This window comes from Bos indicus, chromosome X (genome assembly GCF_029378745.1).
Source record: "Bos indicus isolate NIAB-ARS_2022 breed Sahiwal x Tharparkar chromosome X, NIAB-ARS_B.indTharparkar_mat_pri_1.0, whole genome shotgun sequence".
Lineage (NCBI taxonomy): Eukaryota > Metazoa > Chordata > Mammalia > Artiodactyla > Bovidae > Bos > Bos indicus.
In genome coordinates this window covers 105,322,968-105,346,348 of record NC_091789.1, presented here as the reverse complement: position 1 = coordinate 105,346,348, position 23,381 = coordinate 105,322,968, and the positions used below count along the sequence as shown (strand labels likewise).

At 38.1% G+C, this 23,381-nt stretch overlaps 1 protein-coding gene across 12 annotated transcripts in view; it reads left to right on the top strand.

Moving 5' to 3' along the window:
• ZNF674 (zinc finger protein 674) overlaps positions 1 to 21,855 on the top strand; it is a 34,591-nt gene extending 12,736 nt beyond the window's left edge. For all 12 annotated transcript variants that reach the window (XM_070784295.1, XM_070784296.1, XM_070784297.1 and 9 more), the window contains one exon: positions 18,886 to 21,855. In XM_070784295.1, the coding sequence (XP_070640396.1) occupies positions 18,886 to 20,378 (1,493 nt within the window). In that variant the 3' untranslated portion in view covers positions 20,379 to 21,855. The remainder of the gene's footprint in view (positions 1 to 18,885) is intronic.
• The last annotated feature ends 1,526 nt before the right edge of the window (positions 21,856 to 23,381 follow it).

Below are 23,381 nucleotides of genomic sequence, written 5' to 3'. Positions count from 1 at the left end.
GGAGATCCAACCAGTCCATTCTAAAGGAAATCAGTCCTGGGATTTCTTTGGAAGGAATGATGCTAAAGCTGAAACTCCAGTACTTTGGCCACCTCATGCAAAGAGTTGACTCATTGGAAAAGACTCTGATGCTGGGAGGGATTGGGGGCAGGAGGAGAAGGGGACGACAGAGGATGAGATGGCTGGATGGCGTCACTGACTCAATGGACAGGAGTTTGGTTGAACTCCAGGAGTTGGTATGGACAGGGAGGCCTGGCGGTTCATGGGGTTGCAAAGAGTCGGACACGACTGAGTGACTGAACTGAACTGAACCGAACTAATGGCCATTCTATTTCCAGTTTTTTAAGGAGTATCCACACTGTTCTCCATAGTGGCTGTACTAGTTTGCATTCCCACCAATAGTGTAAGAGGGTTCCTTTTTCTCTGCACCCTCTCCAGCATTTATTGTTTGTAGACTTTTTGATAGCAGCCATTCTGACCAGGGTGAGATGGTACCTCACTGTGGTTTTGATTTGCATTTCTCTGATAATGAGTGAGCATCTTTTCATGTGTTTATTAGCCATCTGTATGTCTTCTTTGGAGAAATGTCTGTTTGGTTCTTTGGCCCATTTTTTTTATTGTTACTCAGATACTTTATCATTTCTGTTGGTCTTCCCATCCACCCTGCAGAAGATCCTGTTTCATTTCTCTTAGAATAAATCTGATGACAAAATCTCTTTGCTTCAATGTAGAATTCTGGGTTGACATTTTTTTGCCTTTAGTAATTTTAAGAAGTTCCAGTATCATCTGACCTTCATTGTTTCTGATGAGAACATCAGAGTCATTTGAATAATTGATTCATATGTAGTGTGCTTTTTTTTAACTGACTACATTCAAGATATTTTCTTTTAACTTTGCTTTCCAGATATTTGACTGTAATATTCCTGGGTGTTTCTGTGAGTTTATGTTGTTTCTGCTATGCTGAGTATCTCGAATGTGTCATTTTATGTCTTTTTCCAAATTTGGGACTTTTTTAGCCATTATTTCTTCAGACCTTTTCTTCTGCACTAGTCTCATTTCCTTGGAGGACTCCAATGATGTGAATGTTGGACCTTTTGATACTGTCCCAGGGATACCTGATGCTGTATTTCTTTTATTTTTCTCAGTCTTTTTATCTCTGTTCCTCATATTGGCAGGTTGGACCATTTCTCTCAGTTTCATTGACTCTTGCCTCTCTCGTCTCCATTCTGCTGCTTAATTCACCACAGGTGTTGGTTGTCTTTCTGCTTTCAGATACTATCTTTTCTAGTTCTAAAATTTCCATTTTTTAATAGTTTTTTTTTTATCTCAGTTGAGAACTTCTGTTTATACATTCACTTCAAGTGTGTCTGCCTCATAGAGCTGTTTCCATAGCTGCTTAAAATGTCTTTGGTATTTCCAGCATCTGGCAGCTGTTGGTTATCTTTTCTCTTGAGAATTGGTCACATTTTGCTAGTTGTTTGTTATGTTGAATGATTTTGGATTCTCTCCTAGATGGTGGTGATTGTTTTGTTGCTTTTAATCTTTATTTATCACTTAATAAACCTAGTTAGACTCATATCACTGGTTTTGTGTTGCCCTCTGTGGGTATTGATTCTAATCGATATGGTGTTCAAAGCCTTTGCTTTGTGTATGCACCATTCAGGGGTTAATTTGAGACTTGAATGATGGTTTAAGTCTTTGTGCAGTTTTCAGAACCTTTGCTGGCCTGCTTCATGGTTGTCTCCATACATTTGTCACTCAGGTGTTAGTCTCAGACTGAGCTGTGGTTGAAATATTACTTTCGTTCAGTTCTTAAAGCTTTGGTGTGAGGCTTTTGCTTGGATGAGCTCAGGACTTCTGGAGGTTTATATACCATTGGGACAGAGTCTTGTGAAAAAAGAATGAGGACTAAAAAGAAACGCCCTGGTATATGGGCTGCTTCTTCACTTGACTCACCTTCAGAGTCTGCCTGCTTTATTTTGCTTTTAACTTGTCAGAATCCTGCATAGCTGCTTTACATATTTTGTCCAGAGTTCTTAGTTGCAATGATCAGTAGGAGAGGGGCTATAGTAGACATACTTCATTGTGCCCAGAAATGGAAACCTTAGTTTCATTCATTCTTGCTTTTATCTTTATTATTTCTATCCTCCTGGTAGTTTGAATTTAATTTTCTCTTTTCCTAGTTTCATAAGGTAGAAGCTTAGATAATTCATTTGATAGCTTCCCTGTCTAATATAAGTATTGTGAATGCTATGACTGCCTCTAAGAACTGATTTAGCTGTTTCAGCCTCTCTGTATTATACCACAATATACAAGAAACATACAAGAAACTGCATGTATTTAAAATGTATAATTTGATAAGTTTTGACATGTAAACACCCAAGAATCTATCACCAGAATCAAGATAGTGAAGTCATAGAATGAGCTGGGAAGTATTCCCTTCCCTCTTTAGTTCTTTTGGAGAATTTATATGAAATTGGTATTATTTCTTCCTTAAATGTTTGATAGAATTCCCCAGTGAAGTCATTTGTGCCTGGAGTTTTCTTTATAGGAAGGCATTAAACTACAGTGTCAATTTCTTTAATAGATACTGGATTATTCAGATTATTTCTTCATGAACAAACTTTGCTAACTTGTGTCTTTAAAGGAGTTTGTCCATTTCACCTAAGTTGGCAAATTGATTGGCATAAAGTTGTGCATAGTTATTTCCTTATTATGCTTTTAATTTCTGAGGGTCTGTGGTAGTCGCATTTTAGTTTTAAAATAGTAGTCATGTGTAGAAGTGAAAACTATGAACTTCATTTAAAGGGAAATCTCTCCCCGCAGTGAAGCTTTTAGTACCAAAGGAAGCATGCTCAGCTTTTTCTTTCTTTACTCTACTCTCCCCACCCCTGGCCCCTGCCACTTGCCAAATCACCAACTGGGCCGTCTCTGGCTCCTTGGGTGAAGCAAGTGAAGAAGGAGGGAGTTAGGACAAAAATAGTTTGCCCTAACTGATAAAGATACAATCTGATATTGACACCCTCTGCATGTGGCAGATTCTAGAGACTGATTTCTTTCTGTCCCTGGTATGTTTTGGGCTTCCCAAGTGGCACCAGTGGTAAAGAACCCACCTGCCAATGCAGGAGACATAAGAGACACAGGTTCAATACCTGGGTCGGGAAGATCCCCTGGAGGAGGAAATGGCACCCCCGTGGCAGGCCCCTCCAGTATTCTTGCCTGGAGAATCCCCATGGGCAGAGGATACTGGTGGGCTTCAGTCCATAGGATCACAAAGAGTTGGACATGACTGAGCACACACAAACTGGTATGTTTATGGTTTCTTTGGAGATGCCCCAGCTAGGGCCCTTGATTGCTGGAAAGAGGCGGTGCCTCTTTTCCAGCAAGTTATTTAATATATCTCCTTCTTGTCCTCACAAAACAGCACCATCGTAGACATCCAGTCTCTTTTTTCTAAGGTCACCTTGATGCTAGGAGAAAGCCCCCTCTCGAAAGTAACCCAACCCTGTTTCTATCCAGAGAGTCCACATCTGGCTTGTGGAATGTATGTCTGTGTGATGGGGCCTTGATCTCTTCATCATCTCCCCCGACCACCCAATGCAACCTTTTTTTCTGTGGCCACAGACTGCCACAACCTGCCTGTCACCTGTAGAATTTTCTAGCCACAAACCAGGTGCCTAGTCCCATGTGTCCCCCAGACTCTAGTGGACATATATCAAGGAGGTTGTCTCCTTGAAGTTATCCTTACTACATTAGGGCTGGGGCAAAAGTACTCCTCCTGCCCCTATTGTGTGAGAGAAAATGCCACCGCTTTCCAACAGCTCTGTCTGAAGACGGTTTCTTCCTCAGCTTCTTAAACCTTAATACTACTTAATACCTACTTTTATTTTTTTTAACTCGTACTTGTAAGGTGTCTTACTGCAGAGGGACTCCAAGTGGTTTAGACCTACTCCTTTAAGTCCTGCAAAGGTCTCGACTGCAAAAGCACTTGGTAGTATTTTATTACCAGCCTTTGAAATTAGTAGGGTTTTTTTTTTTTTTTTAATATTTTATTTTCTTGTAGTGAGAACTCTTAAGATTCACTCTCTTAGCAACTTCCAAATACACAATACAGTATTATTAGCTACACTTGGGCTTCCCATGTGGCTCAGTGGTAAAGAATCTGCCTTCCAGTGCAGGAGACGCAAGAGATGTTTGATCCCTGGGTTCAGAAGATCCCCAGAGGAAGAAATGACAACTTGCTCCAGTTTTCTTGCCTGGAAAATTCCATAAACAGGAGGAGCCTGGCAGCTAGAATCCATGTGATCGCAAAGACTTGGACATGACTGAGCGACCAAGCATACACACACAGCTATAGTCACCATGCTGTTACTACTTCTGCAGTGTTTATTTAGAAAGCCCCAGGCTGGAATCAAACTAAGAAAAAATGTCACTGCTGTTTCCCAATTTACAGAGGAGCTGCCTCCTCACCCCTCCCCCCATGTTAGTATTACCTTAATCCATGTGTACAGATCATTGTTGAATCTTGAGATGTGGGCAAGAGAAGTGGAAAAATAAAGGGCTCTACCAATGGTTTTTTCAAAGCAAATGGCCTGCAAAGAGCTGTACTGATATCATGTTAAGCCAGTTCCTTCAGAGCATGGATTGCAACTGGGTGGCAGATGTAGCTTCTGAAATATGTGAAACTTCGGGTTTTGAACAGGAAGCATCAGTGTAAAAATGCAAAGCTCTGTAACTTTATGCAGCCAAACTGATGATACAGACAGTGCATGATTTAGACCAGTGCTGCCCAAGAGAACTTTCTACTATGATAGCACTGTTCTCTCTATATAGAACTGTAGTACAGGCACACTCCTTGGGCTTCGCAGGTGGCGCTAGTGGTAAAGAACCCTTCTGCCAATTCAGGAGACGTAAGAGATGCGGGTTTGATTCCTGGGTCAGGAAGATTCCCTGGAGGAGGGCATGGCAACCCACTCTAATATTCTTGCCTGGAGAATCCTGTGGACAGAGGAGCCTGGTGGGCCATGACTAACAAAAGAGTCAGACACAACTGGAGCAACTTAGCATGCATGCATACAGGGGCACACTCTACATTACATTTTGGTAATCTGTTAAGTACGAATTGGTATCTTACTGTAATTTTTGTTTCCCTGATTACAAGTCAAGGTATTTATCATTTCATATTTGGTGTGGACTGGATTTCCTCTTCTGTGGCTTACTTGTTTATATCCTTTATTTGTGTTTTTGTTGGGGGTATTTGTCTTTTTCAGATTTATACAGATTCTTTATATAGTCCCGATTCTGATTTTGTGTATAGTCAATATCTTTTTAAAAATTTTTTATTGGAGAGTATAGTTGATTTACAATGTTGTGTTAGTTTCAGAGGCATAGCAAACTGAATCAGTTACACATACACATATGTCCACTCTTTTTAGTTAGTATTCTTTCTTCATCTTGGTTATTGTTGGTGTTTTTTGAGTAGAAGTTTTCTTTGTAATGTAATTTCTTTGTAATTGATTGATTTTTTAGTTTGTACTTTTTGTGTAATTTCATGTAACTTTTCTCTGACTGAGCTCATAAAAATGTAATTTTCTTCCCCAAATTTCATATTTTGCATTTTACTTTCTTAAAATCTGCCTCAGTCAGTTCAGTCACTCAGTCATGTCTGACTCTTTGCGACCCCATGAACTGCAGCATGCCAGGCTTCCCTGTCCATCACCAACTCCCGGAGTTTACTCAAACTCATGTCCATTGAGTCAGTGATGCTATTCAATCTTCTCATCCTTTGTCATCCCCTTCTCCTCCTGCCTTCAATCTTTCCCAGCATCAGGGTCTTTTCCAGTGAGTCAGTTCTGTGCACCAGGTGGCCAAAGTATTGGAATTTCAGCTTCAGCATCAGTCCTTTCAATGAATATTCAGGACTGATTTCCTTTAGGATGGACTGGTTTAATCTCCTTGCAGTCCAAGGGACTTTCAAGAGTCTTCTCCAACACCAGAGTTCAAAAGCATCGATTCTTTGGCATTCAGATTTCTTTATAGTCCAACTTTCACATCCATACACGACTACTGGAAAAACCATAGCTTTGATTAGATGGACCTTTGTTGGCAAAGTAATGTCTGTGCTTTTTAATATGCTGTCTAGGTTGGTCATAGCTTTTCTTCCAAGGAGCGAGCATCTTTTAATTTCATGGCTGCAGTCACCATCTGCAGTGATTTTGGAGCCCTGCAAAATAAAGTCTCTCACTGTTTCTGTTGTTTCCCCATCTATTTGTCATGAAGTGATGGGACCAGATACTATGATCTTAGTTTTCTGAATGTTGAGCTTTAAGCCAACTTTTTCAGTCTCCTCTTTCACTTTCATCAAGAGGCTCTTTAGTTCTTCTTTGCTTTCTGCCATATATATAGGCATATATAAAATTTGCCTAGACTTTACATAATTCATGAAGAAGGGAACTATTAGTTGTCCTTTTTCCCCCATGTGGACATCCACTTGTACCATGCCACATACTAAACCCTTTCAATGGTGGTGTGGGATACCCCTTCAACTAGAGGTCAAGTTCCATATCTGTGTGGGGCTTTTCCAAGGCTCTCTATTTTATTCCATTAGTCTGTTTGTCCCTTTGCCATTTGCATGTTTTTCTAACTTTATAATGAATATGTAAAGCACTTTAAAGTGCCTAAGTGAATGCTATATACATGTCAACTGTTATTCTTACTGTTCTTGATGTTGTTAATAGCTGGTAGGATGATTCTCCTTATCTCTTTGGACTCTTTGGTCTTCATATAGGAATCTAAGGATTAGTTTGTCAAGTTCCATGGAAAACTATTGGAGATTTCAATTGTAGTTGACCTGTGTTTGGAGATGAGTTGGAAGTATGTTGGGGTTTGATATCTTTACTCTATTGAATTTTACCATCAGTGAACTCTTATTCAACCTGTCCTTTCTGCCATTTAGTAATATTTTGAACTTGTCGTCAGGACATGTTTGCACATCTTTTGTTACACTTAGTCTTTGATACCTCCTAGCTATTATTGCAATTGTGATGAGGATTTTTTTTTTCATAGTATGGTTCCTAATTGGTTAATACTAATGTATGACAATGCATTGGTATTTATACATTCAATTTGTGTACAGAAACCTGTCTGAATGCTTTTATTAATACTAATAGCTTTTAGATTCTCTTGGGTCTTCTATGTAAACAATTATCTTCTTAAAAGCAATTTTGGATTTCCAATTATCACTTCAGTTCAGTCGCTCAGTTGTGTCTGACTCCTTGTGACCCCATGGACTGCAGCACACTAGGCTCCCTGTCCATCACCAGCTCCTGGAGCTTGCCCAAACTCATGTCCATCGAGTCAGTGATACCATCTGACCATCTCATCTTCTGTCATCCCCTTCTCCTCCTGCCTTCAATCTTTCCCAGCGTCAGGGTCTTTTCCAGTTATACATTTTCTTTTTCATTTCCCATTCTATTAGTCAGGGCCTGTAATACAGTGTCTAATAGATATAATGATAGTGAATTCCTTATTTGTTTCTGATTCTAATGCAGATATTGGTGAGGACAATGATAGAAATGTAATGATAGTCAGTGTGTAAGCGTGTGCTGTGTCCCAAAAATGCAGTACTCTGTCTGCTTTATATACGTTATAGAGTTTAATCCTCCAAATGATCTTGTAAAGGAAACTGGTTATTATTTTATAGATGAGAAACTGAGGCACAGAGAGAATGTGATTTCTAAAACGTTCATCATTAAGTATATTTGCTGTGGTTTTTTGAAAAAATACCTTTCATCAAAAGCGTTTATGTCCCTGGTTTACTAAGACATTTAAAAAAAAAATCATGAATGTGTGGTATTTTCTTGAATGCTTATTTTCTGCATCTATTGAGAAGATACTTTTTTCTCTTTTAATCTATTATTGTGGTAGATTATATTAACATTTTTTCAATGTTGTACTGTTCTTGCATTCCTGTGCTAAACTCTTAATTAGTTTTAAAGCATTTTAATTGATTGAATTCAGTTTAGTCATGTTTAAGAGTTTTCCATTAGTGTTCAGAGTGAGACAGATCTTAGATTTTCTTTTCGTGTACTGTTCTCTTATTCTGGTATCCAAGGTTATCCTCATTGCATAAAAAAGACTGTGTACTTTTCGCTTTTTTTCTAGTTTCTGAAATTATATTGACTGAACTATACCTGTTCTTAAGAGTTTGATAGCAGTCATCTACAACAGCATCTGGATAGGAAGCCTTTTTTAGGGGAAGACTTTCAAGTACAGAGTAAAATTTATAGTTTTTTAAAAGCAATTCCTGATTTATTCATGTTTTCTCTATCTTCTATCAGTTCTGGTAATTTTTTAAGATAATCATGTTTCGTCTGAGACTTCAGATTACTGACCTAGGGCAGTATTCTCTTTTGATTAAAAAAGCTTTAATTTTTATCAAATTAAATCATGTCCATGGTTTAAAGAATAAAATAAATGTGATAAAACTATAATGAATGTCAAGGGCATAATAGTGTACTTGGTCTTAGCTAACAAGCTGAGAAACAGGGCATGACAAATATAAAATTCAGGATAGTGATTATCTGAGAAGAAAGAGAATGAAATGAGCACATGAAGAACTTCAAAGGTAAAAATAATTTTTTTAATGAGTGGTGGATATGCAGATAATTTTTGATATCTCTGTTCTTTATAATCTACATATTTCTTATAAAAATTATTTAAAACTTTATGCTATGGAAGATGAAGATTTAGCTCACTTCATTGTTTTTGCCATTCATACACACACACACACACAAAGACTTCTTTTTTGAATATCAAGTTTTTTTCTTTTTTTTGAAGTATAGTTCATTTATAATACTGTGTTAATTTCAGGTATACAACACAGTGATTGGATATTTTTATAGGTTATACTCCATTTAAAGTTATTCTAAAATATTGGCTGTATTCCCTGTGTCTAGTTTTTATTTTATACCTAGTAATTTTTATCTTTTTAAAAATATTTATTTGGCTGAGCCAAGTCTTAGTTGCAGCATTCGGGATCTTTAGTTGTGGCACGTAAACTCTTAGTTGTGGCATGTGGGACCTAGTTCCCTGATCAGGGATCAAACTCAGGCCACCTGCATTGGAAGCACATAGTCTTAGCCACTGGACCACTAGGGGAGTCCCAGTTTTTATCTCTTAATCCCCTTCTCCTGTTTTGCCCCTCCCCTTTCCCTCTCCCAGTTGGTAACAGCTAAATTGTTCTCAGTATCTGTAAGTCTGTTTCTCTTTTGTTACATTTATTTGTTTTATTTTTTAGATTCCACATACAAGCGAAAACATACAGTATTTGTCTTTCTCTGACTTATTTCACTAAGCAAGACTCAATGGACATTAGTTTGAGCAAACTTCAGGAAATAGTGAAGAACGGGGAAGCTTGGCGTACTGCAGTCCATAGGGTTGCAAAGAGTCAGACATGACTTAGCAACTGAACAAATATACCCTCCAGGTCTATCCATGTTCTTACAGATGGCAGAATCGCATTCCTTTTTATGGTTAAGTAATATTCCATTGCATGTATGTGTTTGTGTATGTGTGTGTCTTCGTTATCCATACATCTGTTGATGAACACTTAGGTTGCTTCCATATCTTGGCTTTTGTAAATAACGCTGTTTTGAACATTGTGTCTTTTCAAATCAGTGTTTTCGTTTTCTTTTCAAATATGTGTCTTTTCAAATTAATGTTTTCGTTTTCTTTTCAAATATGTGTCTTTTCAAATTAGTGTTTTCATTTTCTTCGGCTGTATAACTAGGAGTAAAATTACTGGATCATACGGTAGTTTTTGTTTTTAACTTCCTGAGGGACTTCATAGTGTTTTCCATAGTGACTGCACTAGTTTGCATTCCCACCAACAGTGGGAGGGTTCCCTTTTCTCCACATCTCTGCCAACATTGGTTGTGGTCTTTTTCATAGTAGCCATACTGACAGGTGTGAGGTGATAGCTCACTGTGATTTTGATTTGCATTTCCCTGATGGTTAGTGATGTTGAACCTCTTTTCATGTGCCTGGTGGCCATCTGTATATTTTCCTTGCAACACAAAGACTTCTTGTTTGCCCATGTTCCAGTATGATTATACCATAAATTTGCTTTCCATCAATACTATTGTTTACATAATGACTATATGAACAAAATGACTATATGAACACTATAGATAGCCATGTAGTGACCTATGATTAATTTACCTTTTCTGTAAAACTTTTAGTTTCCTCTGGTTAATAATTGCTTTGTTTCTTTCATTTGCTTCTTTCTCTGAGTACTTCTCACTAGTTCAGCTTAAACACTTCATGACCCATGATCCAGAGTGATTTTAAATGTTTCCAGAGCTAAAAGTGCTCCAGCAATGTCATATGCCTGAGTTTGTCTGGGGCTCTCTGACCACTCCCTTCTGGGTGGATTATCTTCATTCCTGTTTTGTGCAGCCACCATCCTAACATTTCTCTTCACCATCATTCTGGGAATTCCCTCCACTTTCTCATTGTTGGGAGTCCTCATTTGCTTTAATGCCATGCCTTCCTCTACATTTCACTGGAGCACATTCTTCCAGTGCTTTCCTAAGAAAGAATGTAGGTCCATGGGAGATAAATTTTTTTTTTTTTTTAGATTTTTGAATATCTGAAAGCGTTTGTTGAAATCTCATCCAAGATGGGGAGTTGAGCTTGGAGTAGAGTTCTAGGATGGACATTTCTTTCCCTTAGACTTATGAAGGCATTGTTCCATTGTCTTCTGACTGAAATTTTCCTTTTGAGAACTCTGAAGCTTCTAAGACTTTTTCCCCCTTTATTTCCTGCTTTCTGACATTTCTTCAAGTGTCCTAATAGGGTTCATTTCCACCCATACTGCTGGGCACTTGGTAGGAGACAAATCCCTACAGCGATAGCTGCCCCTTTCTCATGCAAATCCAAGATGCTGCAGGGCTAGACAGCTGCAGTTCAAGTCCACGTGGCAAGTAAGACTTTTTAGAAAGCCCTTTTCGCTTTGTGGGAGATTCTCAGTTGACCCACTAAATAAAAATAGGCACATCCAGGTGTCTAGACACCCAGGAGAAAATCAGGTATTCAGTGCCCCAGGTAGGCTAAAATCATCAAAATAGGGAACATTCCACAATCTGCATTCCCAAACATCAGCCAGGAGCCAAGTGTGCCACGTTAACACCTTGCTGGACATTACTTTTACTGGTGCTCTCTATTTTTTCATGGGGATTGTAGTTACTATATACTGTTTGGAACCGAGTTCCAAGTTAGATCAAGGTAGTAACAAAACTCTGGAGATGGGGCTTCCAGTGGAGCTCCCTTCAGCTGCTGTGAGGATGCCAGTTTTCATTCCTTCTGGACCACAGAGTTGAGGAGCCAGGGGTCTAGGGTGGAGGTGGGGGTGGGGAGAAGTAACACCAAGTAAAAACCACATACTTGGCTGTTCTCAGTGAGGTTCACTGGTGGTTCTTGAATAAATGCTTTTTAACGTGGTGTATGACTTTGGTTAATTTCCAAAGTCCTGAAATGATAGATTTTGATAATTTTGCCAATATTTTCATTGCTTTTAACGGGAAGACAATTTACTAAGGTCCTCACTCCACTGTTCCAGAAGCCCTGCTTTAAGGCATTTCTCTTGAAACTGCACAGAAGTATAGAAAGTCATAGTCATAAGAAATACTGTCATAGTTACCTTCCAATAATAGCAAATGCTAAGATTTTGTCATTTGGTGGTAATGTTTTTTTGTTTATAAAAGAAATAGAGGTTTACAAATAAAGGTGAAGCGTCCCTTTTCCCCTCCTGAGTCCTCTTGCCTTCATTTCCTCCATAGGCAAATGGTATCATGAATTTGGTGAGTATCCTTCTAACCCATGTTTTTATACTTTTACTACATAAATTTGCACTGGTAATCAATATAGCATTCTTTTTGTAAATTTACCAGATTAGTGCCCTAGAAACCATAGGAGGTCTTTGTACAACTTACTTTCTGTATTCAGTATTCACCTTTGAGTTTACCTGTGTTAGATTTAATTCATTCATTTTAACTCCTGTATAGCATTCCAACACCTCAGTATCGGAGTCTACCAATCTAAGCCTCTATTGGTGGGCATTTAGTTGTTTCTAATACCTTGTTGCCATTCTTGTACGTGTACATATTTGCAGAATTTCTCTGTGGTGTAACTAAGTATAATACATAGTAGAATATATACATTTTCAACAGTATTAGGTGTCTAACCTTTTTTCTCTCATAAATAGAATCAATTTGTCATGTATATTTAAGTGTTTTGCATCTATGTAACTGAAATTGCTTTATAATATTTTCATATTCTGTCCTTATTTGCTTTTGGCATCCAGGTCATTCTGTTTTGTATAACATCAGATCAGATCAGATCAGATTAGTTGCTCAGTCTTCTCCAACACCACAGTATAACATAACTGTTGTTTTACCAATTTTCTTTGGTTATTTAAGTGCCAGGTGTATCTGTCTATGATTTTAACATTTCCCATTTTGTTGTAATTGTCTTTTAAAAACACATAGCTGATTTTTAAAAGCACAATTTAATATGGTTGGCCTATACTTAATGGGGTTAATATTTATTTATTGTTCTATTACTGTATTTGTATTTCTTCTTTTAGAGGAAACTGTATTTTCTAAAGATCCTGCTTTTCCTTTACCTTTTTTCATGCCTTTGCTGGGTTTTCTTTACCCTCCCCCCATACCTTTTTTCCCCTTTACTCATTTTCCTCCTGAATAATTCAAGTACAAAGCATATTCTTAGCAAGCTTTGTGTGTGGCAAATTCTCTGTTTTCTTGTCCAAAAGCATCTTTATTTTGTCATCTTCCATTGCAATAATTTAGCTGGGGATAGAGATATCTAAGGTTGTCTAAGGTGACAGCTTGTCTCAGGACTTTGAAAATATTCTTTTGGCTTCTTTTTTAGCTGATGAAATCTGTTGTTGACCTAATTGTTTCTTTATAGGTGGTTTTTAAAATTTCTCCATGGTAGCTTTCAATACTTACTTTCTTAAAGTCTTACAGTTACACAGAACTATGTCTCAGTACTGTGTCTCACCACACTCAGGACTCTGGACATTCAAGGTTAGGATATAGGGGATATATGTATACCTATGGATGATTCATGTTGAGGTTTGACAGAAAACAACAAAATTCTGTAAAGCAATTATCCTTCAATTAAAAAATAAATAAATTTTAAAAAAGGGTAAGACACATGACAGAAATCTCTCATTCATTATCTCTTCAAATGCTGCCTAGACTGGGGGTCCCTCAAGACCACTGCCACTTTCAGAGATTCTTGAGAGGGACTCCCAGGCCTTGGCATCTAGCTGTATATACAGCTAAGATTATTACAGCAATGTAGTAAGGATATACAGGCCTCCCCAGTGGCTCAGCAGGTTACGAATCTGCTTGTAATATAGGAGACACAGGAGATGCAAGTTCAGTCCCTGGGTCTGGCAGATCCCCGGAGGAGGAAATGGCAACTCACTCCAGTATTCTTGCCTGGAAAATTCCATGGACAGAGGAGCCTAGCAGACTGTCGTCCATAGGGTCTCAAAGAGGCAGACACGACTTAGCGACTGGGGATATAAGGATATACAACTAGAGCATAAGGGGAGAAGACAGGAGCAGAGTCTGGAGGACTCCATGTAGAGTTCCTTATGTTCTCTCCCTCCCATGTAGGGTCACACAGCACATACTTCTCCCAGCATTGAAAAGGCAGCAACATTTGTGTGTTTGCGCACAGAGAAGCCCATTAGAGAGACTCAGCATCTATACATACACCCCGCACTTAGCAACATTCCAGACTCCCAGAAGGAAAGCAGATCACCTTGTTTGTACAAGCAGCCTTATCAGTTAGCGAATGGTGGGGACATTCCTGAACTCTAAATTCCCAGATGGTAGCCAAGGGCCAGCCTTGCAAGCTGGCCTTTCTAAGTATAGCAGTCTCAGTGTTGCTCTAGTAACCCATCTCTTGGCATATTGCCTCTCCCTTTTTCTCTAGTCCTCCATTTGGATTAGCTGTTAAACCTATTCTGGAACTTATCATTTCTATATTTCTCTTACCATATTTCCATTGTTAGCTCTTCATGCTACATTCTGGGTGATCTCAAGGTCTGTCACCTAATCTGTTAAATCTGTCTTTATCTATGACTAGATAGAAAGTAGGCAGAGTTTTTCCCTTATTTCTTTAAACAGTTGAAATATATTTATCTTGAAGTCCACATGGTTTTACTAGCTATAGTTCTAGAAATGGGAGTATCTTTAAATATATATGCTGCTTCTCTTTCATAGTAGGTCGTTTCCTTGTGAGGTTGTTAATTTTTTACTGTTAACTCTTCAGTGATAATTAGTATACCATAGACATCCTATGAGCCCTAAGCTATAAAAATACAAAAATATATCTTTTGGAAGATGTGCCACCACTGGGAACCTACTAATACAGGACCAATTTTTAGTCTAATTTTTTAGCTTAGGGGGCTCTCTACTACACTTAGAATCATTTGGATTGAGTTACAGAACTAGGCTTTTGATTTTTTTATCTTATTAATGTATAATTGACTTACAATGTTGTGTACACTCTGCTATACAGAAAAGTGACTCAGTTACACATACATATATTCTTTTTCATATTTTTTTTCCATTATGGTTTATCACAGAATATTGAATATAGTTCCCTGTGCTATACAGTAGGACCTTATTCATTCATTCTATACATACTAGTTTGCATCTACTAATCCTAAACTCCCAATCCAACTCGCCTCCATCCCCCCTCCCCCTTGGCAACCACAAGTCTGTTCTCTATGTCTGTGAGTCTGTTTCAGTTTCATATATAGGTTCATTTGTATCATATTTTGGGAGAAGGCAATGGCAACCCACTCCAGTACTCTTGCCTGGAAAATCCCATGGATGGAGGAATCTGGTAGGCTGCAGTCCATGGGGTCTCGAAGAGTTGGACACAACTGAGCGACTTCACTTTCACTTTTCACTTTCATGCATTGGAGAAGGAAATGGCAAGCCACTCCGGTGTTCTTGCCTGGAGAATCCCAGGGACAGGGGAGTCTGGTGGGCTGCTGTCTGTGGGGTCGCACAGAGTCAGACACGACTAAAGCGACTTAGCAGCAGCAGTATCATATTTTAGATTCTACATATAACTTATTTCATATGGTATTTGTCTTTCTCTGACTTCACTTAGTATGTTAATCTCTAGGTCCATCCATGTTCCTTCAATGGCATTATGTCATTCTTTTTATGGCTGAATAATATTCCACTTTGGATATATATCTTTTTTACCCATTCATCTGTCAGTGGACATTTAGGTTGTTTCCATGTCTTGGCTATTATAAATAGTGCTGCTATGAACATAGGGTGTATGTATCTCTTCGAATTAGTGGTTATGTCCAGATATATGCCCAGGAGTAGGATTGTTGGATCATATGGCAACTCTTTTTTTAGTTTTTAGAAGAACCTCCGTACTATTTTCCAGTGGCTGCACCAATTCACATTGCCACCAACAGTATAGGAGGGTTCCCTTTGCTCCACACCCTCTCCAGTATTTATTTGTAGACCTTTTAATGATGGACATTCTGACCTGTATAAGGTGGTACTTTATTGTAGTTTTCATTTGCATTTTTCTGATAATTAGCGATGTTGAGCATTTTTTTCATCTACCTATTGGCCATTTGCATGTCTTCTTTGCAGAAATGTCTATGTCTTGTGCCCATTTTTTTTTTCAGGAAAATTTTTTTTTATTGCCATATAATTGCTTTACAATGTTGTGTTAGTTTCTGCTGTATAACAGAGTGAATCAGCCATAGGTATACATACATCCCCTTCCTCTTGAGTCTTCCTCCTCCCCGTCCCATTCCATTCTTCTAGGTCAAAACAGAGCACCAAGCTGAGCTTCCTGTGTTATACAGCAGCTTCCCACTAGATATCTGTTTCACACATGCTAGTATATGTATGCCAGTGCTATTCTCTCAATTTTTCCCACCCTCTCCTTTGCCCCTTTGTCCAGAAGTCCATTCTCTACATCCACACCTCTTTTTCTGCCCTGCAGATAGGTTCACCAGTATCATTTTTCTAGATTCCAGATGTATGCATTACTGTATGATATTTTTCTGACTTACTTCACTCTGTATAACAGACTCCAAGTCCGTCCACATCTTTATAAACGACCCAAATTCATTCTTTATAGCTAATTAATAGTCCATTGTATATATGTACCATATCTTTATCCCTTTATCTGTTGATGGACGTTTAGGTTGCTTCCATGTCCTGGCTATTATAAATAGTGCTGCATTGAACATGGGGTGCATGTATCTTTTTTGATTTGTAAATTGGAACTCTAAAAATGTATTTGTGCATGTGTGCTCAGTCATATCCAATTCTTTGTGATTCCATGGACTATAGCCCATCAGGCTCCTCTGTCCATTTTTCCCAGGCAAGAATACTGGAGTAGGGTGTCATATCTTTCTCCAGGGGATCTTCCCAACCCAATGATCAAACGTGTTTCTGGCATCCCCTGCACTTGCAGGTGGGTTCTTTACCACTGTGCCACCTGGGGAGCCCCCAAAATGAAGTGTGTTAGTTGCTCAGTTGTGTCTGACTCTATGTGATCCCATGGACTGTAGCCCACCAGGCTCCTCTGTCCATGGGGATTCTCCAGGCAAGAATACTGGAGTGGCTAGCCATTCCCTTCTCCAGGGGATCTTCCTGACACAGGGATCGAACCCAGTCTCCTTCATTGCAGGAGGTCTCTTTACCATCTGAACCACCAGGGAAGTCCCCATCCCCCACAAAATTATTTGTCCATTTATTTATTTATGGCTTCCCTGTGTCTTTGTTGCTGTATGCAGGCCTTCTCTAGTTGCAGCGAGCAGGAGCTACTCTAGTTGCAGTGCAGTGGCTTCTCTTATCATGGAGCTCAGGCTCTAAGCCCATGGACTTCAGTTGTTGCAGCATACAACTTCAGTAGTGAAGGCACATGGGCCCTGGAGTGTTTGGGCTTCAGTAGTTGTGGTGCACAGGCTTAGTTGCTCCACAGCATGTGGGATCTTCCCAGACCAGGGATTGAACCCATGTCCCCTGCTTTGGCAGGTGAATTCTTAACCACTGGACCATCAGGGATATCCAGAATACACTTTCTTCTTACCTGAGAACAGTTTTTCAAACACTCAGTTACCATTTTTTCTGTCTATCCTTTTTTCAGCAAGACAGAAAGGATCCTTAGAAACAACACCTCCTTGCATCCCAGGGCCCTCCCTTGACGCAAGTACTCACCAAGGACAACCTGAACCACAAGATGACCAGCATTATGACCCTTAGGCCCATTTTTTGATTAGGTTGTTTTCTTGTTATTGAGTTGTATGAGCTGTTTGTATATTTTGGAAATATACAAATTTTGGAAATATACAAATATAGTTTGTATATTTAAGCCCTTGTTGGTCTCATCATTTGTAAATATTTTTTCACAGTCCATAAGTTGTCTTTTCATGTTGTTTATGGTTTTGTTTGCTATGCAAAAGCTGGTGGCTGAAATGGTAAAGAATCAGCCTGCAATGTGGGAGACCTGGGTTCAATCCCTGGATTAGGAAGATCCCCTGGCAGAGGGCATGGCAACACACTCCAGTATTCTTCCCTGGAGAATCCCCATGGACAGAGGAGCCTGGTGGGCTACAGTCCATGGGGTCACAAAGAGTTGGATACGACTGAGTGACTAAGCACACATGATTTCATTTGCTATGTAAAAGCTTATAAGTTTGATTAGGTTCCATTTGTTTATTTCTGCTTTTATATCTATTGCCTTGGTAAACTGACCTAAGAAAACATGGGTATGATTAATGTCAGAGAATGTTTTGCCTATGTTCTTTTCTAGGAGTTTTATGGTATCCTGTCTTATATTTAAGTCTTTGAGCCATTTTGAGTTTATTTTTGTGCATGGTCTGAGAGTGTGTTCTAACTTCATTGATTTACATGTCATAGGTAATTTGATAGGTATTACATTAAATCTGTAAATTCCTTTGGGTAGTATGACCATTTAAACATACTAATTTTTCCAATCAAAGAGGATGGGAGTTTTTTCCTTCAGACCATCTTCAGTTTCCTTTATCAATGTTTTAGGTTCTCAGCGTATTAAGTCTTTCACCTCTTTGGTCAAGTTTATTCCTAAGTATTTTATTTTTTGATGTGATTTTAAAAGGGATTTTTTTTTTTTTTTACTTTTCTGATATTTCACTGTTAGTATAAAGAAACATAACCAGTTTCTCTGTGTTAATCTCGTATCCTGCTACTATGCTGAATTTATCAGTTCTAGTAGTTTTTGTGTGGAGTCTTCAGGGTTTTCTATATATAGTATCATATCAGACTTTTAATTTTTTATATATAATACCATTCTTCCCAGTTTCTTTGACCAGTGGGGAGTCTTTCTAGTTCATGTTTAATAAGCATGGATACCCTTTGTGGTTCCTACTTTAAGTGAAAATCACATTCCAGTTTCCTGAACATTTGTGCCCTGTGGTCTGGATTCCCCAGTAAATCCTCAAGCTTCAGTTTTTGTTCACCCCATCACTTTAAATTCTCATTTCACTTTTGATGTCTAAAATTTATATTTTCTTGGTCTTGAGCTTGACTGTGAATTAAATTATTTTTGTTAAATATAGGCCAGCATTTCTTTGTATTTACAGTTGAGGGAAGTGGTGGAGTATAGGGAGGGTGGTAGAATATAGGGAGGGTTCATTCACATCAGCTCAGGTCCCTTAATAGGAGTTCACAGCAGGGCATTTATGAATGAATTTTGTCCCATAACATTATCATAGAAATACTTACAAGTTTGATGAATCATTGCATTTTTCCCTAGAATTCTGGAAAGTTAATGACCAGACAGATAACCACAAGGAAAGCCAAGACAAACTTCTATGGCAAGCTGCATCCATAAATAAGGAAACACTGAAGGATAAAAGTGGCCAAGAATTCAGAACATATGGAGAAATCATTTATCCAAGCACAGGCTTTGTTTCTATAGGACAAAGACTCACTAAATATTATTCATGGGGAAAGTGTTCAAAACATAATTTCAATTTTCTTAGTCAAAGTAGAAGCTGTGTAAGAAAGAAAGGTGATGAATGTAAGGCATATTGGAAATTATGCTTCCATTCTAATCTTGATAAAGCTCAATCTGGAGAGAAATTCTTTGAGCCTAATGAACATGGAAAAGCCCTCCACTGTAAGCAAGCTCTTAATAAAAGTCCAAGAATTCAAAATGGGGAGAAACTCTATCAATGTTCTGAATGTGGAAAAGTGTTTATCCAGAAAGCAAACCTTGTTGTACATCAGAGAACTCACACTGGAGAGAAACCTTATGAATGCTGTGACTGTGCAAAAACTTTCAGCCAGAAGTCAACCCTAATTGCACACCAGAGAACTCATACAGGGGAAAAGCCATATGAATGCAGTGAATGTGGGAAAACATTTATCCAGAAGTCAACTCTGATGAAACATCAGCGAACTCATACAGGAGAGAAACCATTTGTATGTGGTGAATGTGCAAAAGCTTTTAAGAGTTCATATCACCTTATTAGACATGAAAAAACACACATTAGACAAGCATTTTATGAAGCTATCAAATGTGATAAGTCCAGCCTTGTATATCAAAGGACTCATATGGGTGAGAAATCTGAGTGCAATAAACATGGGAAAGGCTTTAATGAGACACCCACACCCATTAAACATCAGCTAACTCATACAAAAGAGACACTTTATGAGTGTAGTAAATGTGGAAAAGGCTTCAGGGGAAAGTCACATCTTTCTGTTCATCAGAGAGTTCATACACGAGAAAAATCCTATGAATGTAGCATATGTGGGAAGACTTTCAGTGGAAAATCACATCTCTCTGTCCATCATAGAATTCACACAGGAGAGAAACCTTATGAATGCAGAAGGTGTGGGAAAGCATTTGGTGAGAAGTCAACCCTTATTGTACATCAAAGAACTCATACAGGAGAAAAACCCTATAAATGCAATGAATGTGGGAAAGCTTTCAGTGAAAAGTCACCACTGATTAAACATCAGAGAATTCATACAGGAGAGAGACCCTATGAGTGTAGTGAATGTAGGAAAACGTTCAGTAGGAAGTCAACTCTCATTAAACATCAGAGAATTCATACAGGAGAAAAACCTTATGAATGCAGTGAATGTGGGAAAGCTTTCAGTGTGAAATCAACTCTCATTGTACATCACAGAACGCATACAGGAGAGAAACCTTATGAATGCAGAGAATGTGATAAAGCCTTCAGTGGGAAGTCAACTCTCATTAAACATCAGAAAAGTCACACAGGAGATAAAACCTATTAATATACTTACTAATAACCTATAATATGATATAATAACATATTATAACCTATTAATATATTAATATAGAGATAATTTCACTAGTTATACCTCATTATATATCAGTTCATCCTGGGGAGTAACCTTATAAATATCAAGAATGTAAAAAACTTCATATACTATTTAATGTTCATTTAACTTAAGAAAGCAGAAAAGCACAATTCCAGAAGCATCTGATAAATGTGACCAATTTTTCATCCAGAATTCTTACACGAGTGGAGAATTATATATCAGAGAATTCAGAAGTGACAAAACTGTGAATATATTGATACAGAAAAAAATTTACAAAGAATTTAAATGTCATTGACTATCAGAGTATGCTGAAAAGAAACTAAGAATTTAAAGTCTAGAAAACTGTTAGAAGTTATGAGAGAAATATGTTCCATATTCTATACCACACATTTTGTGGGAAAGGTCTAGAGGTTCCAAACAAGCACTCAGTAATTAAGACATGTTCACTGTGGAGTAAGTATGACATTTTTGAAAGAAAAATATAAAGTATAAAATTACTAATCCTAGCTATGGCAAACTATGTTCACTTCTTAAACAAATAGGAAAATTCCTCCCTTAAGTGATATAAAGGGGGATGAGTCATCATGATCCCTGAAACAAGCACTCAAACAGGAGATCTTACACATGTTCATCAACACTTTCAGTGTAAAATACAAACCCCTTTCAGAAAAGGCATATAGTAAGCTTTAACACACCTCACTTAGGAACATAGCTTACAACTTAATATTTAAGGGTGACCATTTTATGGTTACATTTTATGCCTCATTTTATTAGTCAATAAAAATTTTTAATTTTCAGATTATCTTCCTTAACACAATATTATTTGAAATAGGAAAAAAATTGACTATCCAGTAGTCAATTGATTCAAAATTGACATATCAATAAGATAGAATAGTATGCACTAATTAAAAGTGTTCTTGCTGCTGCTGCTAAGTCACTTCAGTCGTGTCTGACTCTGTGAGACCCCATAGATGGCAGCCAACCAGGCTCCTCCCTTCCTGGGATTCTCCAGGCAAAAATACTGGAGTGGGTTGCCATTTCCTTCTCCAAAAGTGTTCTTATGTTTGAGGATTTAAGGAAATGTTCATGATAATTGGCTAAGTGAAAAAAATTTTTAAATGTACCACATGATTTACATTGTAAAAATGCATTGAGAATGGATATGCAGCATTATATCAGTGATTCTGGGTGGCAGAAAAATAGTTGTATACTGAGTAAAATTATATGCACATATATGTATACAAATATATTTTATATTTGTATGTGTTTTAGATTGTATAGGTGGACACAGAACAAAATGCTTAGAAGGAAATATACCAAATTATTAAGCAGATTATCCAGATTATTACTTGGGTGTTAGGACTGTTGATTTTTTAATTTTTAAATGTAGTCTCCAGAAACTACCAGTAAAATAAATTGTTTAAAGTAATCTTGGGCATGCTTGATTCTGTCTTTCCATCCATACTTTAATGTATGACATCATTGTTTTCTTAAAATAACCCCATTTTCATGTATGTGTATATATTCCTTATTCCTTTTTCATGTGGTTATCTGAGGGTATGGTTTTGAGTATATGTTTTGCATCTTGACAGTGAATATCCTGCAGTTTTAATATCTGTGTGATTTTTTGGATAAAAATGTGTCTCCATAGTTATTTACTCTGTGACCACCAAACCTCATTACATAAATTATCAGCTAACAAACTTTACAGGTGAGGTAGTAAATTGGTCAAAGGTACAAGTAATGAGACAAAACTGACTTCTGACACCAAATAGAAATCTCTTCAACTGTGATACTTGTGAATGTTCCTATTCCCTCTTTGCTCCTTGTCCTGTTGTCAGCAGTTTTGTCAGGCACATCCTAGGTGACTCCAGTGATTTATGCCCTATATAATCCTCTCTGCTTAAGTGTAGGCAGAACTGAGACTTGCTTTCAGCCAATAGTTTATGGCAGAGGTATAGGATGTCACTCCCATGACTATGTTATGTTATACAACACTTCATCTTAGGAGACCAGAGAGAAAATTTCCTTGCTGGCCTGATAAAGTAAGCAGCCGTGTTGAAGAAATACATGTGACAAGGAATTGCAGCTGGTTTCTAGGCCCTGAAGGCACCCTGAGCTAAGACAGTGGGACTTGGGTGGCAAGCTCATGCAGGCAAGAAAAGTAGCAATAGACAGCTACTTTTTTCCCACAAGGAGCTCGCTGATTGGTAAATGGCATAGGACAGATTCAGAGATGTATAGCAGCCAAGAATCTTATGTGCTAAAGAGATCAGCTTGGAGATCAGACCCCACTAGTGATTATGGGCCCAGGTAATTATCAGAGTTTCAGTTGGAACTTCTGAAGAACTTAGGAGGAAATTCATAAGAAAATATAAGTTAATCCCAATAATTATTTACTTTTTTGCTTAGTTTTTTATTTTCCTGGAGTTTCTAACAATGCTTTTAAAAATTTTCTTGTTTATTTTTCCAGGGTCATAAAACATACAATCCTATCAATGGAATTCTCCTCTCTGGTATTAGAATTCAGGATAGTTAATAACTTTGAGGGGGAGGACTTAGAAAGGGCAAGGGGAAGATCCTCAATTAGGGTCAATAGCAGGCTAGAAATTTTTTTTCTCTGAAGAATATCTGTCCGCAGAAGATGGCACGCTATGCTCCAAAACCCTCACAGGCTGTACTGTGACTCACAGGGACCTTCCAAAATTTCCATACTCCGTGTCCATCTGCCACAAACACTTCATATGCTAGGTCATTTGGTAATCCACACCTATTGCAAAGTCTATTCTTGCTCTAGGCCACACTGAAAATTGGCAGTTTTGTGGGTTATTCAGTAAGTGGAGCAGAGCAGCAGGATAGAAGGAGGTTTATTGTGCCTAGTGCTCCTCATGAGTTATGGGACCCTGCTATCTCAAAAGTAGTATAATTCTCTGACACATATTTCATGACCTTACT